This window comes from Eleutherodactylus coqui, chromosome 7 (assembly GCF_035609145.1).
Source record: "Eleutherodactylus coqui strain aEleCoq1 chromosome 7, aEleCoq1.hap1, whole genome shotgun sequence".
In the NCBI taxonomy this organism is placed as follows: Eukaryota; Metazoa; Chordata; class Amphibia; order Anura; family Eleutherodactylidae; genus Eleutherodactylus; species Eleutherodactylus coqui.
Genome location: NC_089843.1, coordinates 93832565 through 93853779, shown reverse-complemented (window position 1 = coordinate 93853779; position 21215 = coordinate 93832565). Strand labels below are relative to the sequence as shown.

General features: G+C 44.4%; 1 protein-coding gene across 2 annotated transcripts in view; it reads right to left on the bottom strand.

Annotated features, from left to right (window-relative positions):
• MICU3 (mitochondrial calcium uptake family member 3) overlaps positions 1-21215 on the bottom strand; it is a 122358-nt gene that overhangs the window by 80281 nt on the left and 20862 nt on the right. For both annotated transcript variants that reach the window (XM_066573378.1, XM_066573379.1), the window contains exons 2-3: positions 4571-4724; positions 1629-1660 (exon numbers count right to left, since the gene is read on the bottom strand). In XM_066573378.1, the coding sequence (XP_066429475.1) occupies positions 1629-1660; positions 4571-4724 (186 nt within the window). The remainder of the gene's footprint in view (positions 1-1628; positions 1661-4570; positions 4725-21215) is intronic.

Here is a 21215-nt window from a genome sequence, read left to right as displayed (position 1 = left end):
ACCAAATACTGTGTTGCATGCATTACTCCTTCTATCTGCTTTAAACATCTTTACTATCCTTCATCTAGGGACAAACTAGGTTCCTTAGGTCCTGATGTGGGGTCGCCCCTGTCAGGGCAATCGCCTTGCTTTTAGGCTGGTCAGCCACACCACAGTTGGTTAGGAAGAGCATTCTCAAACCCATATTTTTGTTACGTTACTTGCACTATTTTACCTTTTCTGCATTTGGTGATATTTGTCTATATTGGTCCATTGATTAAGTCTTGGTCTGACGTGTTAAGGACACTAAATTTGCTTCTCGCACAAGTGTAACCGTTTCATAATAAATTATCTCATTTTGGTATGTGGCTCCTGTGTTATTCCTTACTGTTTGGTAGCCCAACGCTAGCCAACCATACAGCTAGCCATACACATAAGACTGCTCATTAATAGATATTTACATAATGTGTAAGAGTACCTTAAAGGGGTAATACCACCAGAGAAACTTATCCCCTATTTACTGGTGAGGATAGCTGTGCACTTGAACGCGGCTACCTCCCATTACAGTGAGTGAAGCGGAGATACACTTGTACATTCTCCGCTGCCCACACTATGGGATGCGCCGGGGCTGCATGCCAGCAGTCAGAACCCCAACCTGTGGCTAGGGGATAACCAGAAGTGGTGGGATAACCCCTTTAAGTGTGGATATCAGAATGTCATGGTGTGCTGGCCAAGACACATAAGCAGATGCAGGCTGACTTCACAACAACAGCCTGACCCATGTAACAGTGGCGCCTGCGCCCTGTCATTTGTCGTTGGGTGCCCGATGGCTTCCTTAGCTGGTCAATCATTCTTTATTGTGGTAAATTTCGGTGCCTCCTGTCAGAGGGCACCGGTTATTCTTCTGTTGGTGGAGGTCTGGCCCCATCCACATCTCCCTGGTGTCACCCTTCATTCAGATAAGTCCCTGGTGTTCTAACTTGTATTATGGCATTCCATCTGCTTCCTATAACTGTTGTTACTGTTGCTATTTAACATCTGTGATTCTCTTTTTTATCTAGAGACAGTTTTGGAAGCCAGCAGGTTGCAGACGTGGGACTGTCCTCATCAAGGCGATCGCCGCGCTTTAGGTAGGGTTTCCCGTACACATACAACTAGGGTGAGTTTTCCCTTTCCCCCTTTGTTTAGTTCTGTTATTGGTCGTTTTGCTTTCCGAGGTTTTACTAGAGTGTATATAAGTCCTTTTTGAACAGCCATGACATCTCATCTGGACGAGGTGTTTCATGTGTCTAGCTTGGATGTAACACAGAATTTCATCTATCTGTTCATCTGTTTATGTGTCTCTATATATCAATATCAATAGAAAAATAGACAGACAGACAGCATAATGCTAGTAAATAGCCATGACAGATCATCTGTAAAGTGCACAGGTGGCATATATTAGAGCACTGGAACTTACTTTTATACAAATAACATACAGACAGACAAAAAGGTGACATACAAACAAACAGATATGAGATAGACAGACAGATACATAGACAGACAAATACACAGACAAACACACATAGACAGACAGACACATAGACAGGGAGACACAGATAGATAGACAGACAGACACATAGACAGACAGACAGACAGACAGAACTTACTTGTCTTGACAGTGATTTCCATCTTTTAGAGTCTAAAAAAATAAATAAAGCAACATTTTAAGAAAACTAAAAAACATACTAAAAGTACAGCCAAACCTCTAGTTTTGTTGGTAATCCGTCTGACAGCAATCGGCCAAACTTGAAGCCAATAAAACCCGAGGTAATTATTTCCATAGGAATCAGTGTAAATCCAATTAATTTGTTCTAGACATTCCAAAAAACACACCAAACCACATTTAATAGAGAATAAATATGGTTTTTAATACCAAAAAAGCAGCCTAATGTAGAGCTGTGTGTTAACTATAGTGTTACATAGGACTGCAGGTCACATCTACTGCATTATTTGTCCTAAGAGTTATCACAGTGTGTTGTCTGTGGTATTACATAGGACTGCAGGTGGCATCATTATCTGTCATAAGAGTTATCACTGTGTTATCTGTGGTGTTACATAGGACTGCAAGCGGCATCAATGCTCACCTTTCAGGTGTCGTCGGGGTCCCCACCGCTGCTTTCGGAGCTTCTGGACGGCTGCCGAGCGCTTGTCAAGCTGGCAAAGCATCTGTTTGATAGTGACGGGGATTGAATTCTCCGCCTCCCAGTAAGAGATTCACTGATTGGCTGAATCAGCTGAGTGATGGCCCTCTCAGCCAATCACAGCCAGACAGCGAAACTAGAGGCAAAATTCTGGCTTGAAAAATAAGCAAAACTGGAAACCGGCGAAACTAGAAGACAACGAAACTAGAGGTTTGACTGTCTAACACTTGACTGTACATGTTAGGGCTAGTTCCCATCTGTGCTTGCAGCAGTTATAACTTTCTAACGCACTGCTCTGTTATAGGAGCCAGATCCAACATATGCCGGACAGCGCTGGATGGACCCCATTAAATCTAACGGGGTCTGCCAGGTTTCCAACATTTTACCAGAAAAAATAATGCTGCATGCTGTGCTATTTTTTTCCATTGATTTAAAGGGGTTGTCTCGCGGCAGCAAGTGGGGTTATACACTTCTGTATGGCCATATTAATGCACTTTGTAATATACATTGTGCATTAAATATGAGCCATACAGAAGTTATTCACTTACCTGCTCCGTTGCTGGCGTCCCCATCTCCATGGCTCCGTCTAATTCTGATGTCTTCTTGCGTTTTTAGACGTGCTTACGCAGTCCGTGCTTCTGCCTGGTGAATGGGGCCGCTCGTGCTGGAGAGCTGGTCACAGCGTCGTCATCGTAGCTCCGCCCTGTCACGTGTGCCGATTCCAGCCAATCAGGATGCTGGAATCGGCAATGGACCGCACAGAGCCCATGGTGCACCATGGGAGAAGACCCGCGGTGCACCATGGGAGAAAACCGCAGTGCATCCCTGGGAAAGGACCGGCGGCCATCTTAGGGAGAAGATTTTTAAAACTTCATATTTCGTCAGATCGGTGAGTAGCAAGCGGTTTAAAAACCGCTTTAAATTGCTATTTTAACCCCTTTAACCCCTTCTCACTGCAGTCTTTTTTGCTGCTTTTTTTCTTCATTTTAATTTATTCCATCTCAGGTTTCAAAAAATCATAACTTTATTCTTGCAGGATGAAATAGGATGTATGTGTGTATGTGCCACCATAAATCATGAACGCCTAGAGCAATTTCAAGCAAACTTGGTACATATATAACTCATCCCATAGGGACAAACTTGGGGGTGACAAGACAGCCCCACTACCCCTGGGGGGAGGGGGGGAATGCCGAAATTGCACTTGAGCAGATGGCTTTTATTTCACAGTCTTATCTAACATAGATGACTTCCTCCTCATTATACACCAATCTATTACACAGACGACCTCCTCCTTCTCAAATACTAATATATTACACAGATCTCCTGCTCCTCAGATAATAATATCTTACACAGACAACCTCCTCCTCTGCTCCAACTACCACACAGCTTCCCACCAGCACTGAGCCACTATGTACCACACAGAAATGAGCCCAGCACCCACTCTTATAAAAACTGTCCAAAAGGAAATCTGTGTTGCCCATAGCAACTAATCACAGCTTTCATTTTACCTCAGCAGTATAACAAGTGAAAGCTGAGCTGTGATTGGACGACCTCCTCCTCATATACTAATATATTACACAGATGACCTCTTCCTCCTCATATACCAATATATTACACAGATTACCTCCTCATATTCTAATATATTACAGATGACCTCCTCCTCCTCATATATTAAATCAGTGCACACAAATATACACACACATATTTAAATTCTTTTCATGTCCAAAAATAAAATATACGGACAACCAGCTAGTTTAATATAAAAAATCCTGCAGGCTTTTTCTTGCCCCACACTTTGACCCCTTTGCGTTACCTTTGGTGGATGATTTTGGTGTCACTAGATTTGTAACATCCTCACCACTGCCATAACATCATACAATGTGAGTTTGACGCATTGAGTGACTGTCAGGCAAGGTCAAAGTTCCTATATTAAGTCTAGCGGCGCTGTTGTGCTTTTTTTCCTGAGATGAAATGACCAAAAAAAGCACGATTCTGGTGTTTTTTTTTCCTGACAGTGTTTAGGATTAATAAAGTGATATTGTAATAAACTGGACTTTTACGGATGCAGTGATTACTATTTTTATTTATTTTTTCTTATTTTTTGAATGTGGCAACTGGCAAAGGTTTTCTTTCAACTTTTAAATTTTTTTAAATAGTTAGAAAATCTTTATTTTGCATTCGGTCCATGTGAAGACATATATTGGGACTGTGTGCTGTCTATGGAATACACGGCAGCACATGGATGGAAAATATGCCCGTGTGAATGGGCCCTTACTATATGAAAGATGTTCTCTGGTCGGTGGGTTTATTGTTTGTATAGAGTTGACATCCGTGAACCTTCCCACCTCAATTCTTTACAATTGATGCTGGATTTCTAATGTATTGGATGGCTGACAAGTAATACTTACTCCGGGGTTCATCTGTAGTGACAGATTCTAAGAAATCCCTCGGCGTCATGTAGAGCTGACCTTCAAATTCCAAAGATGCAAATACACGAAACCTCTGCTCGCGGGAGCTGGCAAACATGTCCAGATCCTCAAATTCTGTGTTTTCCGCTGAGCTCTGTAGGGAGAGAAAGTGATTTCAATAAAACTGCTACATGTATACACATGATGGCACACGCAACACTTGTGCGATAATTAGCAACTTTTTGTCTGCTGTCAATGAATGAAATATGTTGACATTCAGAGACTAAAAATGTGCTGCTTACATAGTGGTAGGAATCATTACAGTAAGGCCTTGTGTCCACGGGCGATATAAAATTGCGTTATTCGCAGCGTTAGTCCGCACCGGGGAAACGCAATTAATGCTTTCCATAGGATAACTATGGAAAACGTTGCCCGATGTACACGAGTGGAAAATCACAGCGATTTTCCGCTCACGTATAAAAATCGCAGCATACCATCATCGCGGTGACTTTAGTGTTCTCCCGTGGTGGAAAATCCGTTGCAGGAAAACGCTTCGCTCGTGGACAGCCAGCCTTAGTGCTCCTGCCCACAGACGGAAATTTGCTGTGGAATCTGCTGCGGGCGTCCGCACTGCGAATCCGCAGCAAATAGCCCCCTTAGCATGCTATAGGAAATTGATTCTTCCTAACACTTGCAGTAACCAAATGCGGTTTCCACAAGCGGAGGAAAAATCGCGGCATGCTCCATTTTTTGCAGATTCCGCGTGGCCGGCCTCCATTGACTTGCTGCTGGGAATTATCTTGCATGCGGAATCTGGCTCTGCCATGTGCAGGGGGCATCTGTCAGTTCTTTTTCAATTAGCTTTGCACGGGGTGTTGTCAAAAAGAGGTATCCAGCGTGTATCTCCATACTGGTGTCCTATAGTGAAATAACAATAGTGTACTTGAATAGGAAGGCACGGATGTGCTACACAATGGTATGGGGTCATTGGCCCCTGGGGGACCCAAAATATGGATTCCAATTTTGTGCTATGGCCCTTGTAAGAGATAAAGATGAAAACCCAATTGCAAAGTTAAAGAATAGCATGTGAGAAGCAGAAATCCACTTTCTGCATCTCTATGAGTCCCGTGGGACCGCTGATATGACTGAAGTAAGGAAGGTGTACTCAAAGTGACCTGCAAGGGGGCAGATCACCCAGGAAGTCATCCACCATTGCCTGCAGGAGATTCAGGTACTGATTCGCATTGAGAGTCCCTGTAATGAGTACAGATCCAATGAGACGATTGCGCCAAATTCCATCTCCCACATTTGATGCTGAAATTGGCATTGTCTTCTGATTGGGTCATGCTCTTACTAGTAATTTACATTGCATCTGCATTGAATTGGGGTTTCGCCATTTATGAATACACTCCTGCAATAATAATGTCAGCTGTGGACTGCACTGTCGAATGGTTCCACGCTTCTCAAATGTTAATCGGCTTTCCTTTTTATCTCTATGAGGGGCCACAGCACTAAATTGAAAGCCATGTTCTGGGGCCCCAAGAATCCTTTGCGCCATACCATCGTGTAGCGCATTTATGCTTTCCTATTAAAGTACACTATTGTTATTTCAATATAGGACACCAGTATTGAGATATAGCGCTGGATCAATACTTACGACTACCCAATGTATTAGGATCACACGCAGCGGACGTTTTCCACACTAATATGCCCAGATAACTTTGTTTTAGTGTTGATTTCACTCATTGCAGCCAAACGAATGAAATCCACAGTGGGAATCTGTCGCTTTGTGCAACAGATAGAGTATACTGTTTTTGGTAAAACCCCATTCACTTACATTGTACTGTACATCGTTGCAGAATTTTTGGCGCACATTCCGCAGCAATTCCGCAGTGTGTGAACTCACCGCTAGAAAGTTAAATATTTTTTAATTATGCAATAATTAAGTTTTAATTAAATGAAGCCGGAAACTATTTAAGGAGTATCCTTCCTTCTGAGGAGACCACGTATCAGAGCAGAGCAGTCCAGACTGAGCAGCTGTCATCCCGACTTCAGGCACCTCACAAATATATCACTTAGTTTGTTTTGCGACCTAATTGATGCTGAAGGCATAGAATGAAAGGCAGCAATTAAAGGAGCTTTGAACTACCGTCCATGCTTCTTTGTAAGCCAAGCGCAAAGTTTGTTGCTAGAGAGGAACCCAGACACATTCAGCAATGGGAACAGGCTACAGGATGTGTGCGGTCAGCGTCCAGCGGCAGATGACTATCTCACTACAGCCCCAATTCACGCACTCCCTAGAGTAATGGCAGCTGGACAATCAGGTTAAGCCCTCTTTTATACGACCGTATGCGTTTTTCGTTCGCCCATACGTGCCAGAAAATCGCATGAATGAAAAATGCTGTTTGCACGGACAGCAGCTGCGTATCGGCAAAAAATATGCTGCAGTATGGAAATCCCTCGATCAGCAGAAATCCTTGGAAGGACTGCTAATGCTTAACCCTTTCCAATCCACTGTCTGACGTCTCAAGACATTCTGATTGAAGGCTGCATAGCTTCTGACGTCGGAAGACGTCCATCAGGGTATTCTTACTGTATATTACTGGCCGCTCTGTTGTCGGGGGCCTCTCCAGCATGTCACATACTGCAGTACTGGCTCTAGCCAGCAGATGGCGCCATTGTATAATGGCAGAAAAAGAAGGCCCCCTAGGAAACCCTGAATACAAAATTGGATTGCAAAGGGTTAAATAGAGGTAGCTGGCTTCCTTTCCCAGCATTGGACGCTGGTAAACTCCCTCCCTTTCTTTTCCGCTTCTATAGAAATCTATGGGAGCTTTCTACTTATCTCGGCAAAAGATAGGGTAAAACCTATCTTTTGACCCGCCGTATAAAATTGGCGATGTGCTATTTTTCCCAGTGCACATTTTTTACGTGCCCAAAAATCGTTCATGTGATTGAATACATCGGAATCCACTGCTTCACATGGTCACAATTTTTGGGTGATTTTTTTTTATGCTGCTGAATAGCAGCATATCTATGGTCGTGTGAATAAGTCCAAATACAGGGCGATTTGGTACAGCTTTTAATGCAGTTTTCAGTCAAAGCCAAAAGTGGATCCTAAAGTAAGAAAAGTACATATTTCCTTTCCTTATTGTCTCTTCCCTTGTTTTCGGCAGCAAAGACTGAAAAAGAAACAAAATCTGCACTGTGGAAATCTAGGTACAAATAGTTGACTTAAAGGGCTACTCTGGTGATTTTTTTAAAATTCATTATGTAGCTATCCCCAGTATATATAAGTGAACCAGTGTTACTGCGGTTCGTTATTCCTTTCTGTCTGAAACTTTAGTCTTTAGTCATGTGATCTCAGTTTTGCTCAGATCTACTTGGGTTTATGTGTGAAGCGTCTACTCAATTTCTACTCTTCTCCCCGCACTAGACTCGCTCCGCTCCAATCCATACTAAATGCAGCAGCTAGACTCATTTTTCTATCCAGTCGTTATTCAGACGCCTCTGCATTATGCCAGTCGCTGCATTGGCTGCCCATCCACTGCAGAACTAAATTTAAACTCCTCTACCTCACTCACAAAGCTCTGCATGGCGCTGCGCCACCATACATCGCCTCCCTACTGTCAGTACACCACCCAGCCCGCTCACTCCGATCGGCTAACACACTCAGACTAAACACCCCTGTAATACGAACCTCTCATGCTCGCCTACAGGACTTCACCAGAGCAGCACCCATCCTCTGGAACGCTCTACCCCAAGGCATCTGGACAATTCCCGATGCACGAAATTTCAGACGTGCCTTAAAAACCCACCTCTTCAGGGAAGCATACCAAATCTCCTGACCTAGTCCCTCGCCCCTCCCTATGGCGCCCCACCCCGTTTGCCTTCTGATAAATGATCTGTACATAAAATTTCCTATTGCCTGTGTTCCCCAACCCCTGCACCTCCTGTACCACCCTCAACCCATTTGTGTCTAACCCAATGTACCTCACATTGTAATTGTTGTATTGTTTTGCATTTATCCATGCCTGAAAGCGCTGCGGAATAAGTTGGCGCTATACAAATAAAGATTATTATTATTATTATTATTATTATTTCTCCATCTGTGTGATGCTGTTGCATGAATCCTACCACAAAATCTGCCAAGAGAGGGAAATGGGTATTTCTATCACAGTTGCTGATGTTAGTCACACAGCACCTGTCATACACTTATAATAGAGGAGATCACAGTACATACTCCTGACTGTTTACGTATGGTTTGTAGTTTATTTAGTGGATTACAGAAAGTAATGATAATTAAACTGTTCCCCCAGCAGGCGGAAATGGCACAGCCTCTAGCTAATGCTATGCTGGTGAATCATGGGATTGATTTTAAAGTGAAGGTAAAAAATCTCATGCTCAAGCTGGGGCCTGAATAATATCAGACAGGGAGATGAACTGCACAGACGTGACTGCAATACATAGAGAACTCTAAAATGTGACAGGCAATCAGGTGGGGGGGGGGCAGGAATGAAAATGTGTTTTTGCTGAAATGGCCCTTTAATTGTCACAATTAAAAAAAATAATAATAAAACTTAATGTACAAAAAGTCTGTTATCAGATAAAAAATACGAAGTCCTGAAAAACCTCTTTACTAAAAATAAAGTTCCATTTAGGATGGTTTCATAAAATGGCCTTACAGCCTAAGGAACCTACAAACGCTTGTAAAAAAATTATATATATATATATATATATAGTTATATATACAGTATATATATGTGTGTGTGTATATATATATATTAGAGATGAGCGAACGTGCTTGGCCACGCCCCTTTTTCGCCCGAATACCGCGGTTTTCGAGTACTTCACTACTCGGGTGAAAAGTACTCGGGGTCGCCGGGGGGCGGGGGTCGCCGTGGCGGCGTGGGGGGTAGCAGCGGGGAGCCCTCTCTCTCTCCCTCTCCCCCCCACTCCCCGCTGCAACCCCCCGCGCCGCCGCGGCGACCCCCGAATTTTTTCGCCCGATTACGGAAGTACTCGAAAATCGCGGTTTTCGGGCGAAAAAGGGGCGTGGCCGAGCACGTTCGCTCATCTCTAATATATATATATACATATATATATATATATATATATATATTGCATGAAATTCATTGTTTTGTATAAGCCAATACTATGTGTGAGGGAAGCCTTAATCTACAAAACAGAATATGGTGGCTGTGATGTGTAGAGTATGCACTAGCAAAGTGAGCTGATTGTGATCACTCTTCTATTCTTTTGTGCTCATTCTTCTTCCCTTCCTCTTTACAGAATTCTAGACCTGTCATTTTTTTTCTAGTCCAGAAAAACCCCTTTAACCCATTCATTCTAAGAACTATGTGGCACTAGATTTCCACTTGATTTCCTGTGTTGAGACACATTACTGAGCTGAAGAAGCTACCTGATTTGGTCGAACTGTTAGGCCTTAGTCAGACGGGCGATTTTTCGCGCGATTTGCGGATCGCATGACGGATGCGCATCCGCAAATCGCGTGACCGGTGCGCGCAAGTCGCCCGCAAATCGCCCGAAAATCTGCTCCTAGCCGCGTTTCATTAGAAACGGGCCGGAGCTGTTCAGCGCATTGCATTCAATGGAGACGGCAATACAGCCGTCTCCATTGAAAGCAATGCGCTGCGGGCGAGCCCGGGATGAATTGTCGGTAAGGGCTTAAATATATAAGCCCTTACCTGCAATTCATCCTAAAATGTGTAAAAATAAAAAAAAATTGTATACTCACCTTCTCCCGGCAGCCGGAGCTCCGCGTGGCCGTCCTGCAGTGGGTGTGAAGGGGGTGTGAGTCAGACCTGCCCCCTGATTGGCGCAGCGCTGAGCCAATCAGAGGCATGCCTCACTCACACCCATTCATAAATTCATGAATGGATGTGAGTCAGACCTGCCCCTGATTGGCTCAGCGCTGAGAGGCAGCAGTCACTCACCCATTCATGAATTCATGAATGGGTGTGTGAGTGTTTTCAGCCTCTGATTGGTCAGGGCTGTGACCAATCAGAGGCAGATCATTCAGCAGGTGGGGATTTTAAAGCCCAGCCGGCTGAATAGTGCCAAGAAGCAGTTCAGGAGAACTGACAGCGGCCGCGGCTGGACTCCGGCTGCAGCGGAAAGGTGAGTATACAATTTTTTTTTATTTTAACACATTTTAGGATGAATTGCCGGGAAGGGCTTATATATTTAACCCCTTCCCGACAATTCACCCCGCGCACGCCGGCAGCCCATTGCTTTCAATGGAGCGGCTGTATTGCCGCTCCATTGAATTCAATGGGCAAACATCGTTCTTCTCTGCCACAGCTGTTACAGCTGTGGCAGAGAAGAATGATTTGTCTTCTATATGTTCTCAATGGGGTCGGCGCTGCTGCCGCCGGCCCCATTGAGCGCATATACAGAAGAGAACAGGAATCGCAGATCGCAGATAGGTGCGATCTGCGATTTTTTGTTCTATAATTTATCGGACGAGCGCATGAAAAGCGCTCATGTGTCCGATACCATTGCAAAGCAATGGTTTTAAAAAATTGCCGGACGCATGCGCATGCGCAAATCGCGGCTAAAAACGCCCGTCTGACTAAGGCCTTAGATGCCCATGTTTATGGCATATACTATGAATATGCTGTAAATGTTTACACCGTGAGGTTCGGCATCTAAAGAGTACATAGATGAAATATTATTAACAGGGATGAGCGAGCGTACTTGGAAAAGCACTACTCGCTCGAGTAATTTGCTTTATCCGAGTATCGCTGTGCTCGTCCCTGAAGATTCGAGTGCCGGCACGGAGCGGGGAGCTGCAGGGCAGAGCGGGGAGGAACGGAGGGGAGATCTTTCTCTCCCTCTCTCCTGCCCGCTCTCCCCTGCTCCCCGCTGCGACTCACCTGTCAGCCGCAGCGGCACCCGAATCTTCAGGGACGAGCACAGCGATACTCGGATAAAGCAAATTACTCGAGCGAGTAGTGCTTTTCCGAGTACGCTCGCTCATCTCTAATTATTAAGTAAAAGTCAAGGAATGTGCTCAATATTAAGTGTTGTAGGACTGATTACAATAAAAGCTGTTTGTATGGAAGTGATGTGCGGTTACTGCTTTAAAAGGATTTTCTGATTGCTATAAAACATTTGCGGCAGTGACAGGAAAGTTTTACTAATTAAAACTCCCCAATAATCACCTCTTAATCACCCGCCGCTGCAGCTCTGAACTCACTCCCAGTCTTGGTTTGCAATGACGGCAACTGTAATTTGTTGGTATACACCAACGACCACTACAGCCAATATCCTCATAGCAGCCGACCCCAACAGAACATCATCGGTAATGTCCTGTAAGCAGGAGTAGCTGCTCTTAGCACGTGTGACCTGTCTACAGGATGTCATTGGTCCAGGAGCCGGAGGTAATATCACAGGTCACATGATGCACCACTGGAATGAGGAGAGGAGCTCTGTCCTGCAGGTAAGTATATGGGAAGTATGAATATATGGCAATGGTGAAAAGGCCAGCGGGAGGAAGGCTCTTGATACAAAAATATATATATCAGAAAACCCTGTTATATTGGCCACAAATTGCTGAGCCCAATCCAACGTACACCCCAATCATATCTGTGTCCATTATAAACAGAAACCATGATGCACAGCGAACAGCGGCAATACCTGATGCTAATTTATAATACAGTCTGCTGGGTTCTGCGAAGGTGTCCATTGTTTTGATGCAAAAAAAAACACAGCATGCAGATGGGAACATAGCCTAAAGGTCCATTTACACGCAAAGATGATCGCTCAAAATTTGTCAGAAAAAAAGTTTTGAGCGATCATTTTGCATTAGCTACTAATGGGCTAATCAGCTTCAACTGGCTTCACTTGCATGTATTTAGAGAGCAGCGTGTGGTCTGTTCTCTAAATACATCACTTTTGTTCTGCCACGGGCAGCAGGCTGCATACAATGCTATCAGCACTGCCTGCGAAGAACACAGCATGCCGTCCCGCGTATTAGAGGCAACGGATTTCATGCTGACCTGAACTCAGCGCTGGATGAAGAGTGCAGTTAAGTGCACGATTCGTCATTTGGACGAATTTTGATCTATAACCGTTGCGTGTAAATCAGCCTTTATGTTTTGATATTTTTCAGCATAGGGACACAGGTGATAAAAGAAGTTCATCCTTTAGGACGTCTGCAACAATTCAAAAGGAAAGTAATTAAAAATGTAGTAAATATCCTTTACGGCGTTGCAGCATATGGCTGATGAAAAGCTACCTAGATCCTCTAAATTGCCGGTTATTTCTCTTCGTCAGATCAAACACAACAAACTATTTTGCACCTTTCTCAATTGTGTTTCTGAAAGTAGTTTGTGGTGTTAGATACGGGGGATTCTAAGCAAACATAATGAGGCAGATCAATCTACCTGACGCTAGGTGCTCGCTGGTTATGTTACTTCATTATCCTATAGGTAAGAAGAGAAAAGGTTCACCGCCAAGGCATTGTCTCACATTACGTCAGGTCAGTAATTCAAAAGTTTCACTCAGCGGGCAAAATATTTGGTTTTCCCATACAGACAAGATTAAATGCCAGATAAGGGATTCACTGGCTGACAGAGGATACCGATGCCTACAAGCTGATAATATACTAAACAGGTAAAGTGAAACAATTATATCAGCTATCTAGGCCCTACACAATGCCCCGTCTTTCATCGTCCCCGAGATACCTGCAAGTGATCATCTTAGGATGGGAAGGTGGGAAAGGTTTGAGGTCAGAGTCTATATGATGGAACTGTATTACCATTAATTGCTTGGCTGGTAATTAATTATCCTCACTATGTGATCCTTACCTGTCACTGGACCCGATGTAGAAGAATGCTCCAAATCAAGCAGCAAAACGTCTTATAGAACCTATGCTGTAATGTTTATATAGGGTATAGTCATGTAATGTGGGAATCAGAGCACCACACTCTATATAGATGGCTCAGTAAATGCATTTCTACGGTGACTGCAATTTGGTTGGGTCGAACCATGTAGGGCAGTGGTGGCGAACGTATGGCACGCGTGCCAGAGGCGGCACTCATAGCCTTCCCTGCTGGCACACAGCATATGAATTTAATTTTGCTTTTCATTTTACCTGGCCTGGAGAGTTCTTTTCCAGTGGGGCTTACATATAATGGGGGATGCTGCTGTGGGATGTCACTATTCTACTGGGGGCCGCTGTGGGATGTCACTATTCTACTGGGGGCTACTGTGGAGTGTTACTATTCTACTAGGGGCCACCGTGGGGTGTCACTATTCTACTGGGGACCGCCGTGGGGTATCACTATTCTACTTGGGACCGCCGTGGGGTGTCACTATTCTACTGCGGGCCGCTGTAGGGAGGGGGGTCACTATTACCGCTGGGGGGGTGTGGGGGGGGGGTCACTATTACCGCTGGGGTATGTTTACAGGTGGTGAAAATAAGCAGGGCTGTTTCAAAATAGACAGGGTGCAGATTTTGAAAGCTTTTTGGATGCAGAAATGCTGCAGAATTTTCCCCAGAAATGTCCGCTGAGGACATTCTGCAGCATTCCAGCTCCAAAAAGCAGTCAGAATCTGCACCCTGTCTATTTTGAAGCAGCCCGGTCCTTTTTAGAAAGACGTGAGTAAAATCATACGTCGTGATAAGCCCCGCCCCCTGATGTGTTGGCACTCTGCGATAAATAAGTGGGTTTTGGGTTGCAGTTTGGGCACTCGGTCCCTAAAAGGTTCGCCATCACTGATGTAGGGTATTGCAGCTGTACTATGGACTGTAATATACCCCCCTTTTGTGGCCACTAAAGCAACACTCCGATCCTGGAGAAACAAAGATGGCGGCACCATTTCTCTGACGACTTGGTATACACTGTGCATTAGTATACATCATTAGTCTAAGACACTACATCTACTTTGATTGGCCAGTAGTGCCCATGTAAGTAGCAGGGGCCAGTCAGAGCAGCATGTAGTGTCTTAGACAACCAATGTATACTAATACACAGTGTGCATCAGGTAGTCAGAGAAGACCTCTGATTGGCTGGGCTGTAGCGGTCTGGTGGTAGCCATTCATAATCAGAGATTGCGTGCGGTAGCGCTGGATTGCTGGGAAACAAAAGGGTGAGTATGGCTGCTTTTATTGTTTAAACACATTTGGAGCCATTTTAAAGAAATCGCCTGCACCCGGACAACCCCTTTAACTATTCTGTTACCGTTTAGCATGCTATAGACACCAGTCCCATTTTTCCAATTTGTGTGCGGTCCTTGAGGCGTCTACTATCAGTCAAAAAAGACAAACTTGAAGACTGTACGATCTGCAGTAATAGTCTGCATGATTTTGGATTAGGCAGATTACTTGTCTACCCCCCCCCCCCCTCCCTTCACCACGTAGGATGTAAATGGAGTGCTATTAAGCTGTTGTTCCCCTGTAGCGGAGATGCCGTCATAAACCCTGGTTTGGAAGTGCAGAGAAGGGTCAGAATAGCCACTACATGTATCTGGGTGATTAGGTTACTCTTGCCTTTCTATAACCCTGGGAGGATAAGGTGGTGTGCTTGCAGAGGACACTGGGTACAAGCATTCAGGACCAGCAGATGCCGGATCACGTGGGGAAAACACACAAAGAGGATCGGGATGATAGACAGAGCAAATGCCTGTATATTATTTCCTTTATATTACAAAGTTGCGCTACTGTAAGCACCTGCACGGGCCGGCGAGCTCCTCGTTACTGACTGTTCTATGTAATTATCAGTTTTATTTAGTTGTACTGCTATACTATGACCCCTTTAAGGGGTCTACCATTTTGGTTGAGGTGCAGTCGGTGGTGACATGTGCTGCAGAGGAGATGTGGCCATTATTAAAGGGGGAGTCCTTCAAGCAGAGAGCAATGGTGATGCAGTTGAATCGTATGTGAGAGCACACTATAAGAATAGGCTGCTGTCCGTAATGCAGAAAATTAAGAATTGGTTGATTGAATTGTGGCACAAACTGTTAAGGCAGCAGAAGGCAGTCCTAAGCTCTCGCTCATGACCTGAAGGTTGCAAATTCAATCCCTGCTTGGTTCAGGTAGCTGGCTCAAGGCTGACTCAGCCTTCCATCCTTCCGAGGTCGGTAAAATAAGTACCCAGCTTGGTGGGGGTAACAAATAAATTACTGCGGAGTAAGTTGGCCCTATACAAATAAGATTTATTTATTTTATGTATAAGGTTGAGACTTTGTTCCACCACATTGCCTAATACTCAGAAACCCTTGTGATCAGCATTTCTTCACAAGGTATGTGGCTCCCACACTCATAGACAGCATTGAGTCTAACCTGCCCACCCAAAGAACCCAGTCGGGTTGTTTCATGACAGTAAAACTCCTTTAGGGTGACTACCCACTACAGTTTTTTTTCACTGCGAAATTCGCAGCGTTTTTTTTTCTGCAGGGGTCTATGAGACTTGTAATGTTAAAATCGCGCAAAATCGCAATTTACCGCGAAATCGATGTCTCAACCTATGTGACCGCTACGGTGGTCATGTGTCTAGAAGCTAGGAGATGTAGAGATCAGCGGGGAGCAGGCAAGCCTTTCCAAGGAAGCAGAGAAGGTGAATACATGTTTATATTATTACACGGTTTATTTTTAAATATCCCTAACTGCAGATTTTATCCAAAATCCGCATGTAATCCACAGCACCACTTGCAGATACTTACTCCCCATTGAACTCAATGAGGAGAATCCACAAGAAATCCGCAGCATAAATTGACATAGAGATTTAAAATCCGCACCACGGGTCAAGTAATAATGCAGCTGTTTTAAGCAGCATGTGGATGCGATTTCCGTAAATCCCATCCACTTTGATGCTACTGTGAATTTTCCATCCATGAGAATCCAAAGCAGTTCCAACAAGTGTGAAGAAACCCTAATGGTATATTAACATGTTGCACGTTTGTTGCAGATATTTCTGTGACTTAAAGGAGATGTCCCGCGCCGAAACGGGTTTTTTTTTTTTTAAACCCCCCCCCCCGTTCGGCGCGAGACAACCCCGATGCAGGGGTTAAAAAAACCACCCGCACAGCGCTTACCTGAATCCCGGCGGTCCGGCGTCTTCATACTCACCTGCTGAAGATGGCCGCCGGGATCCTCTGTCTTCATGGACCGCAGGGCTTCTGTGCGGTCCATTGCCGATTCCAGCCTCCTGATTGGCTGGAATCGGCACGTGACGGGGCGGAGCTACACGGAGCTACACGGAGCCCCATAGAGAAGAGGAGAAGACCCGGACTGCGCAAGCGCGGCTAATTTGGCCATCGGAGGGCGAAAATTAGTCGGCACCATGGAGACGAGGACGCCAGCAACGGAGCAGGTAAGTATAAAACTTTTTATAACTTCTGTATGGCTCATAATTAATGCACAATGTACATTACAAAGTGCATTATTATGGCCATACAGAAGTGTATAGACCCACTTGCTGCCTCGGGACATCTCCTTTAACCCATTCCAATCCAATTTGTATCCTGGTTTTCCTAGAGAGCTTACTCTTTTTCTGCTGTTATACAACGGCGCTATATGCTGGCTAAAGCCAGTACTGCATGAGCTGACACGTTGGATAGGCTCCGACGGCAGAGAGGTTGACAATATACAGTAAGAGAACCCCGACGGATGTCTTCCAACATCGGAGCTGTACAGCCTTAAATCATAATGTCTTCAGAGGTCAGACCGTGGATTGGAAAGGGTTAAAATTAATTCTGTACTTGGCTTGTTTTAGCACCGAGTACGTGAATGTCTCCAAGCCCCATTCAGATAAATAGGATAGTCAAGAGAAACGTCTGCAGCAAATCAGCCATGTTGAGATATCCCCTTAGACCACCTTCATATAGCAGTAGTCTGCAAGTAATTCAGCATCAGTATTTGTAAGCCAAAGTCAGTGTAGTCTCAGTCATCACTCGGAAATACATTAAGACAGTGGCACATGCAGTTGTAGGATTAGTACGTAGAATCGCTTCCTACTTTGCACTAAATTACTCATCTAGCATTAGTGTAAAGTTACTGTCAGGTATTCCCATCACACTTGAACACTGGCTGCTTTCTTCTGTTGCTAAAGCCAAGGTCACCCATGCGTTAGGGCACAGATTGCTTTCCCAAGCCCCTTGCATTGGAGATGTGGGGTAGATCAGTAACTCCTGTAATGGCAAGATACTGGCTCACTTATATTAAACATTTCAGCCATGTCTCTATATACTATTCTCTTCCATGTGTCACATTATTATTAGATAGAAACTGTAATATCTTGCAAACTCTTGATGGGCATCTTATACTTTCTGCAATGCTGCTTATTCCCCTTTGACTTTAAGAGAAAAAAAAGGCAAACTTCTTAGACTTTGTTAGGAAAATTATAGTCTCCTTACAAAAGTTAACCTGTTGACCGTCTATAACTTCTTTACATGACTGTGCATCACTATGAGTACATTGCCTTTGCATGCTGTAGAAGCTCTTTGGCTAATAACAAAATATTGGGAAGTATTAGCTTATACTGAAATTCCCGAATATTCAAGACAAGGTTCCTCTCTATAACTACATGAGTACAAGCATATTGTTATCTCCAGCTGTAGCAGTCACTATAGGGACAAGTGACTGAAAGGACCCATTCACATACGGGAGGTGATGTTCTGCTGTCTACATCTACTCTGCAGGTAAAGGTGTGCTTACAAATTCAAGTTACACCACTGAAAAAAGGAGGATTACTAAAGGAGGATCACTAAAGGAGGATCACTAAAGGAAGATCACTAAAGGAGGATCACTAAAGTCGGCTTCAAAATAATTTATCAGTAATTGGAGCCCAGAAATAATTCAGTTCCAACACATTTCGAGATCCTTGCGAATGCGGTCGGTCGCCTCCACTGTACTGTTTGTCAGTTCCTTGCTGGAATCAGTTTCCGCTTATCTATGTTAATAGCTGTTATTTAGCAATCAGTGCTCAGCTGATCAGGAAGGTGTGCTGATACAAATGATGTGTTTGTATGCATCCTCAGTAGATTATCACCACAACTGTGTACGTAAACATGAATTCTGTCCCAGATCACAAGAGCGCATTCCATTTACAGGTTATCTCTGTGCATCAATGCAGCCAATGCCTGATTAGCGAATGACTGTGAAAGGCACTAATACAATAAAGTACAATTTACATGCTACTGTTTTGGAATTAGGACTCCCACAGATATAGGATCTTATCTCGACAAGTCAACACACTGGACAGATCGCCATAATATGCTGCTGAAAGCTCTGCACTCTGTTCAGGGAGTTCTATGGCTTATGGGGAAGGTTAATAATATATGATGAAAGTTCTGCAACTTTCTGCTACGCTTTAATGAATAATGTTCTTTCTTGCTAACTGTTTTTAAGCTCTCTCTTTGAACACTCATACCTCTCCCTGCTAATTCCCAGCTGCTCGTTGATGCACTGCTTACAGGCTGCAGCAGCCTCTGTCCAGGATGCCACAGGCTGCTGCCACCAATGACAGAAGACCCAGAGCTGCCGATGGAGGACTTGTGGGGAGAGGTACGCATGAGCTGGTTTTAACTTTTTCACACAAGGGACCTGATTTCAAAGAAAATATCTCGGAAACCCCCTCTAGGCCACTTTCACATGGCCGTAGGCGGTTTTACGTGCGCCTGCCGGATGTTTGTGAGCCTGTTCAAACGGCACGGGCCCTGGCGCATACACGGCGAGGCCGCAATGCCGTTGCCTCCCCTTCCCAACTATCGGCCGGCTCACCTCCTCTCTCCTTCCCTCCGGTTGTTTGCAATGGGAGTGGGCGGGACAGAGGAAGAGCTTAGCACCAGCCCCCTCCCCTTGTCCACAGCCAGGAATGGGAGGGGGCAGAGCGATGCCCCTTCTATTGCAAACAGCCGGAGGGGAGGAGAGAGGAAGAGACAAGAAGGAGAGAGTATAGCAATCACGCTGCTAAACTCTCTCCCACCTCCCTTCTCCGGTCGCTGTCATTGGCTCCCTTAGGACCCCATGCAGCGGCCGACGTATTCCGACCAAAAAGATAGTTCCAGGACTATCGTGGCATGCTCTGTTGCTGCGTGAATTCCACGCGGATGGCCTTCAATGAAGTCAATGGATGAGTGTATTCCGTTGTTCATACGCAATAAACATAGCGAAGGAGCGGCGGAATCACTCAGAACTAGGTATGAGAGTACAGAGACAACGAGAGAGATCTCACCTGGGGGATGTTCTACTAGTTTCTGGTCTTGTTTCCCTATCTGCGATCTTTTTTCTGCTCAGATGATATTTTGTCCATACAGGTACATCTGCACGGAAAAAACATTCGCATCCGCAATCTTCCCCAAACAATCGCAATTACTTTCCGTAATATTTCGCAGGTCTTCCACTGCGGAAATCCGCTTGTGGAATCTGACCCATTCGTGTGAGCCTGGCCTTATAGTCCTTTTTCATGAAGCGAGAATTCGTTTGCATGAGCAGTGTTGAGAGTATGATAAGAGTTCGCTCTTTCACTCGGTGTTGTGAGTATGATGAGAGTTCGCTCTTTCACTCGGTGTTGTGAGTATGATGAGAGTTCGCTCTTTCACTCGGTGTTGTGAGTATGATGAGAGTTCGCTCTTTCACTCGGTGTTGTGAGTATGATGAGAGTTCGCTCTTTCACTCGGTGTTGTGAGTATGATGAGAGTTCGCTCTCTCACTTATACAGCCAGTTTATGCGGGCAGATAAATCATTTAAACTTCTTTCATATGATCGTTCAGTCGTTCACATGTACCAGTGTATGTGAATGACTGAATGCTCGCTGTTTACATGCAATGAGTTGCGAATGAGATGATTTTTATGCCTGCATAAGATAAACAAAGATTAAGAAACAAACAAACTATTGTTCGTCGGTGCATCGTTGGCTGTATTTACACAAATTCGCACGACCAAACCTTTTTGAAATAGTTTTGGGTTTAAAAAACTTTAACTCTCACTTCTCCTTTATGTTTTAATGATCTTATGCATTGTGACACTTCTGAATGTGTATTCTGGGGAGTCTTCTCACTGGTTTGTCAGACCCTCCTGTTTTGGATCATTTGGAAATAAAAGTCATTGCCACAATGACTTGCAGGGTGGACTTTACAAAGCGCTTGGGGCTATAAGCACTCAGGGTTTCTCACCTAACCTGCGCTTAGGACATCCCAGCTGTCTGCTTTTCATGGAGGTCAATATACAAGGGGGTAACCAAGTCGCTTACTGTAAGTGCATCACAAAGAAGAAGAAACATTCTGGAACTGCACAAAACAAATTAATGCTAATGCCAGGCTGCAGTTGAAAGCATCTTCCTTGTGGGATAATCAAATTAGGCTCTTCTCGAATATTCAGCAACTGAGATTAAACATCTACATTAAGAATGAATGGGAGACTGGATAAAAGGTCAGTTAGAGGCGGTCACTGCAGACCCAAGAAAAGTTTAAAAGTTTTATATATTTTGGGATAAGATTTTAGGATTTCTTTTATTGCTTAAGATAATGAACTGAATCCTACAGCTTCAGAACAGATCAAGGTTGTAGCCCCAATGTATAATATGTACCAAAGCCCTCCATCATTTATAACAATGCCTATGGGCCCTTATAGTCCCCAGGTGTAACTACACATTCTGCATCCCATATAGCTATGCC